Source organism: Anabrus simplex, chromosome 4 (assembly GCF_040414725.1).
Source record: "Anabrus simplex isolate iqAnaSimp1 chromosome 4, ASM4041472v1, whole genome shotgun sequence".
NCBI lineage: Eukaryota > Metazoa > Arthropoda > Insecta > Orthoptera > Tettigoniidae > Anabrus > Anabrus simplex.
Window position 1 is genome coordinate 153,740,102 of NC_090268.1, and position 10,408 is coordinate 153,750,509.

The 10,408-nt window shown below is 36.9% G+C and overlaps 1 protein-coding gene across 1 annotated transcript; it reads right to left on the reverse strand.

Moving 5' to 3' along the window:
* Positions 1-3,647: 3,647 nt before the first annotated feature.
* On the reverse strand, positions 3,648-5,709 carry LOC137500549 (E3 SUMO-protein ligase ZBED1-like). The gene is made up of 2 exons (XM_068227479.1): positions 4,088-5,709; positions 3,648-3,990 (listed from the first exon to the last, which is right to left on the reverse strand). Exons 1-2 carry the CDS (start codon positions 5,138-5,140, stop codon positions 3,811-3,813), a joined length of 1,233 nt encoding a protein of 410 aa, XP_068083580.1. The 5' UTR covers positions 5,141-5,709; the 3' UTR covers positions 3,648-3,810.
* Between the last annotated feature and the right edge of the window lie 4,699 nt (positions 5,710-10,408).

Below are 10,408 nucleotides of genomic sequence, written 5' to 3' on the forward strand. Positions count from 1 at the left end.
GAACACCCGCCCACAAGCCTTTCATTGGACGACCAAAAGATTACATGTCAGAACTGAAGAAGAAACCCAGGATTGGTGGAAAATTTATTATAGAAAATTATGATTGGCCAGTTTCAAAACTGGCAGAAAGAAAGGGTTAACATTGCCGACTTAAACAAAAGCTGAAAGAAATTTAATAAGGAACAAACTTATAAATACTAAATTTCTTCAAAAATGGTTCCCTCACTTCGCACTAGGGTGCACAATTGTAGTTCGTAAGTAGTGTCATCTAGAAGAGAATGTTCACACTTCTTGCTACAGAGAAAACAACATTGAATCGAAATTGGCATAGTTCAGAACACTTCAAAATTTACAAGTAGTGACATCTTCTGATAAACTTGAGAATTAACCTGGTAGTTAAAGTTCAGGTTTCCTCCAGTAGAGGAGCTTCAACTGGCGCAAGGTATGAATTAGCGGCGTGGAGGTGTACCACCCGGTACAAAATTGATCGATTAATAATCGATTTGTACAACTATCATACGACTTTTTATCGATTATTAGTTACCGATAAGGGATATCTGCGAGACCAAGACCGACCGACTTGGCGAGAAGTAGAGGCGGCAAACTACCGATAGTCATCGCCTTCGATATTTTCCGATATTATCAGCTCAACTATCGATAGTAATCGATAGTTTTCAGAAAATGGAACAAATCAGATCATTATGCCTAGAAATAGAACATTTATTGACCACAATCCATAAAAGATCAGTAGAAAGGTCGGTCTCCACTGATTAACATTTAACACCAACATGTTGTGCCTTCCAATTGACTTTGCATGTTAACTCAGAATGTTGAGGTTAACATTTTTAACATGTTAGCGTGTTTTCCGCTCCAAGTGGAAAACATGTCAAGTCAATTCGTTGTTCGTGAGTGGTTGGTTCAGCTTCGGCGACTTCCTTGCCGTTTCCATGTCAACAGATAGCCAAACGACGCAAACGATGTGCTTCTCGTGAAGTAGGATTATAGTTACAACACTCATTCTCTTTGTTACAAGTGTAACGGTTCAAATCCCGTTACAAGATGATATCTGTATTTTTATTATTGTATGATTTTATCTGTATTTTATTATTATTATTATTATTATTATTATTATTATTATTATTATTATTATTATTATTATTATTATTATTATTATTATTATGTCAGTATTATTATTATTATTTTATCTGTGATATTGTACTATTATTGTAATTATCCGTTTTATTCAATTTTGCAATTGCCTGTTGCTTGCAAGATTGCACTTTGATGTATACATATATACGTATGTGTAGTATAACACTCAATACCTGTACAGTGAGAATTGTTGTATATATCAGAGATCGGATGTGACGCTGGTGCATTGTGCAATATTGTTGGCGATTCTGCCAAGTCATCGCCACTCCATGGCTATGTCATCGTATTGATTTAGATATGCGCGCACGGACTTATCGCCGCGGGGCTATTTCACCACTGTGCGTAATATCTGTCGCGTAGGTGGGAGTATGTCATTGTTATTTCTGGAGATTACGTAGCTGTGTCAACCAAAGTCTATATAAGGTGGGTGCACATTGTAGCGTCAGTCATTACTTATACGGATGCAGTACAGTGAAGTAGTCTACTAGATCAAGAGGCCTTGGTTGGTCAGCCAGTCAGTGTGAACGAGAGATGGTGAAGACTCAGTGAGCCATTATTGGTCATTGAGAGAGTGAGACCAAATGGTTGGTCCGTCACTTAGTGGAAGACGCGGACGCAAGGCTTACCAAGGAGTCAGAGAGGGCAACCCTGGACCTACCAAGAGGTCATACCATATTGACTTACAAAGAAGTCAGATGATATGGAGAAGAAGCAGTCTCAAGGATGTATCACCACGTTAGGCGTGACACATCTACAGTAAACACCAGAGCAATGGATTACGTCGTAATTACACTCAAAGTGTTAAAGGTACAGTCAAGTGAATCAGTGAGGGAAATATTTCGTATAAATTGTTAAATGTCCGGTCAAGTAGAATTCAAATTCATGCCTAGTTTCTTTCTGTTGCAATGGCATAATTTCATATTCTCATCTGTTTTATCGCAACAAGACTCACTATTTTTTATATATTATTTAAAGAATATATATTGTTCTATCAAACGAATTCAGAGTTTCATTTCATTGACAGTAAAATATCTTAACCTCAAAATTAATGGGGAAACCGAACGCCAATCTCCTTTTCCCAGAACTTATATGGTATGTTGTCAAAAGTAAGCTTATTACCCCACACCTTAGAGATGGTCAAGAGTCTCATTGTATTATTGCTGCACTGAGTGGCAGCTGGCGCCCTTCAAATAACGTATGTGTAAGTAAGCAGGTAACAAGTAAGTGTGAGTACAGGGTTCGACGAGTGTGTATTTTATTTAATGAATGTTAATTTTCAGATTTTCCATTATAAATGCAGATATTCAGATTTTTCAAGTTAAATGCAGATTTATATGTTTGTAAAGTTAGTCAGCAAGTTAGGAAGTTCTCACAAGCTAGAAATACGGTACCGGTAGGCACACGCGTGTCGTTCTCTCTGCACTAAACTAAAATTTATAGTCACAAATGGAGTGTAACAAGATTACTTTGGACTTAATTAATGACATAATAGAGAAGCCTTGTTTGTGGGATGTCTCATCAAAAAAAGCGAAAAAAGCCGGAAGTTTCCAGGAACTCTAAATTATCTATAATTATTCCCGCGAGTGATCGAAAAAATATCTAGCGTACCTCCGCTCCCAGTACAGTCGAGTATTGCAAAAAAAAAAAAAAAAAAAAAAAAAAAAAAAAAAAAAAAAAAATCAGAAAATTCGGAAGTCGGGGGCGGGAGCTTCAGAGAGGTTTGCTTTTAACGCATGAGCACGATGATGGGAGGAAATGTGTCTAATAAAAATGCATTTATAAATCATAACAAGAAGCAACAGTGGCAATAACACAGGCCAAATCCTCTTTATCTGAGTCCATTGTCTTAGTCTGAAAATACTAGACACCACCTAAATGTATTACCGCAAATTGATATGATGAACTACCTATATATAAACAAAGAAAGTCAAATTAACATGTTTATTAAGTGTGGACACAATGTTAAGTGAAAGAGTATTCAACATTTAACATGTTGTTGCTAAATGTTAATCAATGGAGACCGGCCTGAAAGCACAACTATTTCATGCTATGTAATTTCTGAAATTGAAATCGATCTCACTCACAAATTTCTTCAGTGGTACGCCCGAGACATTCTCGGGCTGCACGCACTTGTCCACAACGTGACCGCCCGAGTAATTCTCGTTCAGCTGCAGTGTTCATTTTGCGATCGTCCGACATTTTCTGGGGTACTGTAATTTGTAATGTCCTTGGAGAAATGTTTTAAGCATTCTCAACAGATGGCAGGAGGGTTGTCAGTTGTTTACAATTTACATGAAGTCTTTGACCAACGAGCTAAAAATAAATTTGGTAGTTTATTGCGTTAGTTTATTGATAGGAATAATTCAAAAGGCGGAGTTAAAGTTATATTGATCACAAAGCAGTACCCTCAAAACACTAAAACGATGGTGTCAAAAAGGCGTATGATTACTGTAAAAAGTCGTAAATAAATTGTCAATTAAGGTTTTAATAATCATTGAAGATTATACGGTACAAATGTTAGCATCATTTCCTCTCAACACCAATAATTCGTTGTTTCTTAGAAATACGTAAATTCCATTGTAACAATCTCACCTTTCTGGTACAAGAACTATCAGAGAACCCAACAATAAAGGGATTTAAAACTTAATTTTATAGAAGTCACTTGTTCTGGTTGAGAAATAACAACATATCTACATGTTTTGGTGTTATGCTGCACCTTCTATCAGAAATAACAAGTCCAGCCTTGCTAAAGAGTCTTTCTGCCGGTACTGAAGTAGCAGGTGCACAGAGATACTTCAGTGCACATCTCTGAATTAGAAGAAACTCCTCACCAGTTAACTGCAAATGAGAAACGAGCAAGAATGTTAGAACCACATCTGAGATAAAACTATAACACTAATATTTAAAGGTATTAGGATGTTATAATTATAATTACCTTCCAGTATATAAGAGGATCACTGCTTGCATTTGGCCGTTCCAGGTACTGTCTCAGCAAGATAATGGTATTCACTACTCTGGTCCTCTTTTTTTCTCTCAATCTATCTTCCATGAAACTGAATTGGATACTTCCATCTTCTTCACGTTTTTTTGTATCCTCTGCGTCGGTTTCATTCAACCCAGACTCGGAGCAATGGTGGATGTTTTTCACATGGGATGGTAATTCATTCTGTAGAATTGTTACTGCTGCTTTACAATTTTCGTTTGACTGAAATGCCTCCTTTTCCAACCTGGGGTCTAGAAGAGTAGCCAGTCTGCACGTTGTTCTCTCTTCGTACGGAAACAATCTGAGTTTTACTCCTTCAATTAATGTCTTCTTCATTCCCTTCGCTGTTTCGATGTTCACTTCAACTTTGATCACTTCATTGTAAACCTCAAAAGCAATCGGAATTACAATGGAAACAGTTATGTACTCCCCTGAAAGTTTTCTAGTTGCCACCTCAAAAGGGTCAAGAAGTTTTGTAACTTCTCTCAAAATTAAAACATCATCAGCTGTTAGGGAATGAGGTGCCTTTGCATTTGTGGTATTTGAAAGAGTAATTATTAGAGGATCATGTACTTCCAACAATCGTTTCATCATATATAAAGCACTGTTCCATCTTGTTGGCACTTCATTCTTCAACTTCAGTTCAGGTTTATTCATCTCACGTTGCTGCTTCCTAAGATTTTCACTAGCATGATTACTCTGTTTTACATAGGTGACAATTTCTTTACATTTTTTGAAGACAGAAGAACATTCTTTTTGCTTCAAAGCATCTTGAACTACCAAATTGAGAGTATGAGCAAAACATGGAAGATGTTTTAATCTCAGAGAATCACAATGACATACTTTGATCATGTTTGGCGCGTTATCTGTTACTTTTGTCTTAATATCCCATTGGCATAGGATTTTGTTCAAGACTGAAGCTATATTTTCAGCAGTGTGACTGACAGAAATTCTTGAGGTTGATAAGACTGCACTGTGATATTTGAAGTCATAAAACAGTGGCATGTTACTGTTAGGTAGCTATCATTTGCTCTTGATGACCACATATCACTAGTAATACTGACAAATTCAATATCACCTAACATGTTCTTAAGAGAAGATTTTGCACTTTCATAGGCTTCTTTTAATAGAACATTTCTTAAAGTACCTTTAGTAGGTAATTTATACTTAGGATCTAGCAAATTCACAAACCTCTTAAATCCTTCATCTTTAACAATTCCAAAGGGCTGAAAATCTGATGCAATCATATGTATTAACGCTTTATCTAGCTCATTTTTACTTTTATTGGCATCTTCATAATATATCTGTTGACTAAAATACTTCTTAATAGAAGAAGTTGATCCTGAGCTAGTAGATTCTTCTTCATAATCAATATCTAAGAAAGAACTGTGAGCTCTTTTGATGTGGTCCATAAGGTTAGAGGTAATTGCCACTGGTTTTATATTCTTTCCCACAGTCATTCCACTTTGCTAAATTTTTTATCCTCACTACGCCTAAACCACTTCCAAACGTCAGATATCTTCCCTTTGGGCATATTTATATGAAGTTCACAATTTTAAACTGGTAACCGTAAGCCAGCTGTACAATTTCTGATAGCGATAGCGCGATCAATGAGCCAATAATTAAAAAAAAAAAAAAAAAAAAAAAAATCTATCGTTGACTATCGATAGTAAGCAACTGACTATCGATGTCAGACGATAGTTGTCACTATCGCCTCTAGCGAGAAGTGTGTCACTGTCATTCTTCCTGATTTTTTGGTTTCAGAACCTTGCATATAACTTTATTACTGAAAAGCCAAGACCGACTCCAATTCGAGTGGGTCTTGGAAAAGCTATATTGGCACGAGACAACAAGCGAGACGCGAGTTACCACTTCCCGACATTCCTGTTTGAACTTCGTTGTGCACAACGTGAAGAGAATAATTCTGTATTAATCGTTGAGGTTATGGGATGCACGGCTATAATTGCACATGAGAGGGCTCGGCAATATTCGAATTAAGGTTTTGATGCCACAGATCAAATCAAAATCTCTTTATTTGCAAATGAGGTGTCTACCTCGGTGGCAAATGGTACACTAAAATACATTATTGTCAAGCACTAAATTTTAAATTAACAGTAGACGAAGAAAATTTTCCTAGAATACAATATTATACAATTTTCACTAATAATTTTTTCTATTAAACACACACATCATCCTTAATAAATTTATATTGTTTACAAAATTCTACTTATAATATCTTACAAACATAGTCAACTCATGTACAGTACGGTATGTGAAATTACTTCTAATAATACTATACAACTGGTATAAGATTAAAATTAACACTGAATTTATTTACATATTTATATTTTACCCATTTTGGAACCTAAGTAGCATAACGACCTGCTGCGTCTTAACCAGAGCCCCTTTTGCCACCACTTTTCAGAGTTCCTGAAGGGCCTTCACAGCTACCGTAGCGGTCCCAGGGCCCTCAAAGTCCCCACTGTACTTCACCCCTACAGGCAGTCCCCTACTTGGGCTGTCCAAACTCCTTAGACCAGGGGATGGAATTAATTTAATCACACACATTTATTATTAACAATATCCTGCACTGGTCGAATGCCCTCTAACATTTAATTTATTATCTCTGTTGTTGTTTATTCTCTTCTTGAATATCTGTACAGATTTTGGAAAAGGATCAAACACTGCCCCTGGTAAACTGTTCCACTCCTTCACGCCCTTCCCAATGAAAGAAAATTTACCCCAATCGCTTCTGCTAAAATTCCTTCTAATTTTGTACTTGTGGTCAGTTCTACCAATATAATTATTTTCCAACCGAAGCCTCTCACCGATATCTCCCCATGCTTCTTCTCCTGTATAGGCTCTATATAATCCTATAAGTCTAGTTTTCTCCCTTCTCTTACTTAAAGTTTCCCACCCAAGTTCCTTTAACATTTCTGATACACTACTCTTTCTCCTGAAATCCCCTGTTACAAACCTTGCTGCTTTCCTCTGCACACCATCTAGTTCTTTTATTAGGTATTCTTGGTGAGGATCCCAAACACTGTTTGCATATTCCAATAATGGACGAACCATACTTAAGTAACTTTTTTCTTTTAATTCTTTGTTGCATCCTTTAAGTAGTCTCATTATGACATGTAACGATCTGTATGCTTTCCCAACAATGTCATCAACATGACCCTTCCAGTGCAAATTACTTTCAAATCTCACACCTAAGTATTTGCACTTGCCATCTTTTGGGATAACTACCTCATCCAAAGTATATTCAAATTCAGTTTTAAAGCTCCTGTTTGTAAATGTTGTAACAGTTGATTTGCCTCCATTAATCTTCATATTATTTTCTTCAACCCATTCTTGAATACTGTCAAGGTCCCTTTGTAATTCTGAACATTCCTCAATGTTATTTATTTCCCTATAAACAATTATGTCATCTGCATACAATCTTATTTTCGATGTTATATTGTTCCCTAAATCATTTGCGTATATTAAGAAAAGTAACGGACCGATTATACTACCCTGTGCAATTCCCTTCCAGACTTTCTCTTCCTGTGATATATTATTTCCTACTTTGACTTTCTGAACCCTTGAATTTAGAAATGTTCTTATCCAACGTATAACCCTTACATCCAATCCTATTCCCTCCAATTTCTTTAATAATAATCCATGTTCCACTCTATCAAAGGCTTTGGAAAGATCTATGGCTATGCAATCTAACTGGCCTCCTGAATCTAACTGATCTGATATGTCCTGCTGAAATCCCACCAGTTGTGCCTCGCAAGAAAATTTCTTTCTAAATCCATACTGGCTCCTCATGAACCAATTTTTATCATCACATATCCCTCTGGTGTACTTTGCTATTAAACTCTCCAGTATTTTACAAACTATACTGGTCAGGCTGATTGGTCTGTAGTTCTCTGGTTTCCTTTTATCACCCTTTCCTTTATAAATTGGTATTATTATAGATTCCTTCCATTCCTTTGGTATCACACTATTATTTATGACATAGTCAAAGAGAAATTTTAAATAAGGCACTATATACCATCCCATTGTCTTTAATACCTCCCCAGTAATTTGATCACTTCCTGCTGCTTTTCCTTGCTGAAGCAGTTGGATTTCTCTGAAAATTCAGTGACAGTGTTTTGCAAATTTTGTACGAACTACAGATTTGCGTGGGTAAAGGACCACAGTATTGTAAAACATGTTAACAGTGAAAAACACGTCGTTCGAGTCGTCAGTGCTGAGCCTGGTTCGATACAGTATTCCAGCCACCCTATCCTATGCTAACCTTTTCATTTCTACGTAACTACTCTTCCTACATATGCTTGTCTACCCCTACCGTTCTTACCGCCTACTCTTCCCTCAAAAACAAGTCCTGGGTGTCTAAAGATGTGTCTTATCATTCTGTCTCTTTTTCTTGTAAAATTTAGCCAAATCTGTCTCCTCTTTCAATTTGATTCAGTATCTCTTCATTCGTTATTTGAGCTATCCATCTCACCTTCAGCATTCTTCTGTAACACCACATTTCAAAAGCTTCTGTTCTTTTTCTCTTTCTTTCTGAGCAATTTTTCGTCCATGTTTCGCTTCCATACAATGCCATACTCCAGACAAAAGTCTTCAAAAACATCTTTCTAATTCCAGTTTGTGTGTTGTAACCGTGTGTCGTCCTTGGCGGGGGAAGTGTAGCGGAAGGAGGGGTGGGCGGAGCATTATGTACTTGGTCTGTCAGTGGGGGCGTGTTTGTAGGGAATAATTGGGAGGTGGTGGTGTTGATTAAAACTGTAGGAGTTGTTGAGGGAGGAAATTTATAGATGTTATTAAACATATGTCCCTTTATTTTTAATACTTGCAGTAATTTAGATATTTTCTCGTAAATGGAGTTCTTGTCATCTAATGTATCATTTCAATTTCAGTCTTTATTAAAGTATTGGTCCAAAAAGATGTATATGTTCTCGTACTCATTCATTTATTTAATTTTTTGGGGATGGTTAGATCCTGTTCTGTTGTTGTATACTGATGTAGTGTTGGCTACTGAATGCATGATTTGAAGCAGTGTATCGATTCATTCAAGTGTCTGAGTGAATCGATTCACAGGAATGGCGAGCTCACGGCACACGATTCAGCTTACTCCCAACGGACAGTGCTGAGTGGCGCACTCACTGGACGTTGACGGAGAGCCGAGCTTCTGCTGCAGTGAGACAGTGAATCATGACACATCGAAAGAATCGTGAATGAGCGCGGCTCAGTGAGACACAAGATACACGTGGCTCCTTATCAGCTCACTGGACAATGGCGGAGAGCCGAGCTTCCGCTGCAGCGAGACATACAGTGAGCTATGGCATGCCGAAAGAATCGTGAACGAACAAGGCTTAGTGAGACACAAGATACCCACTCCTTATCGGCTCACTGGACACTGGCGGAGAGCCGAGCTTCCGCTGCAGCGAGACACAGTGAGCCATAGTACACTGAAAGAATCGTTTGTTATAATGGACTCTCGAGCTCAGCTCATTTGAAAATAATACCCATTTGCATTCACTGTCCTCTTCTTACAGGAAGGTTTAAATAATAGATGGATTTATTTGCAGTGTTAAAAAGGTAGTCAAAATTTAATTCTGAAGTAGCTAGTAAGTAGGTAGGCTATTAGGTTATACTATTTATTAGTTCAATGAATCTTAGTATTATAACTTAGTTGACATTTGACAATTAAACTTGACTCTAGCCTGCTCTATGACTATGTGTCATACTCATGATCACTCAAAAGTACCTTTTTTTATATTGGGAAGAACGGCTCAGTATTCTCTCAGTTCATATGTCACATCGTTGCACAACACTTCAATCGTATGTGGACAGACGCAGTAACTTAACCAACAGTATGTTGAATCATAAAACTAGCGGGCTACTGTACATCTTGGGTAGCCTATACAAAATATGATGATTTAAAAAATCCTCAGCTAATAGAAAAATACATATTTTCAAAACTGACGGAGCGAGTTGTCGTGTGGTTAGTAGTAATTGAAATTAAATCTACAAATTTCTTGTGACAAATAAAACAAAATTTAAAATATATAAAAAAAAAACAGCCAATATGATTTTATAAAATAGGTATTTAAAATATATTCTGAACCATAATTAGATTGGAACCTATGTTGAAGTGATCGTTATTATAGTATCTCATTCCTCAAGTGAAGTTCATCGCCGGTAGTAAACCTTTTTTTTTTCTCCCGATCTTACAGTTTACACAACCTAATTGATCTTAACGGAGAAAAAATAACAATC

Coding starts and splice junctions, on each gene's coding strand:
- LOC137500549 (XM_068227479.1), bottom strand. CDS start 5,140: ATGCCACTGTTTTATGACTTCAAATATCACAGTGCAGTCTTATCAACC. Junction 3,991..4,087: donor ATCCTCTTATATACTGGAAG/GTAATTATAATT, acceptor TCTCATTTGCAG/TTAACTGGTGAGGAGTTTCT.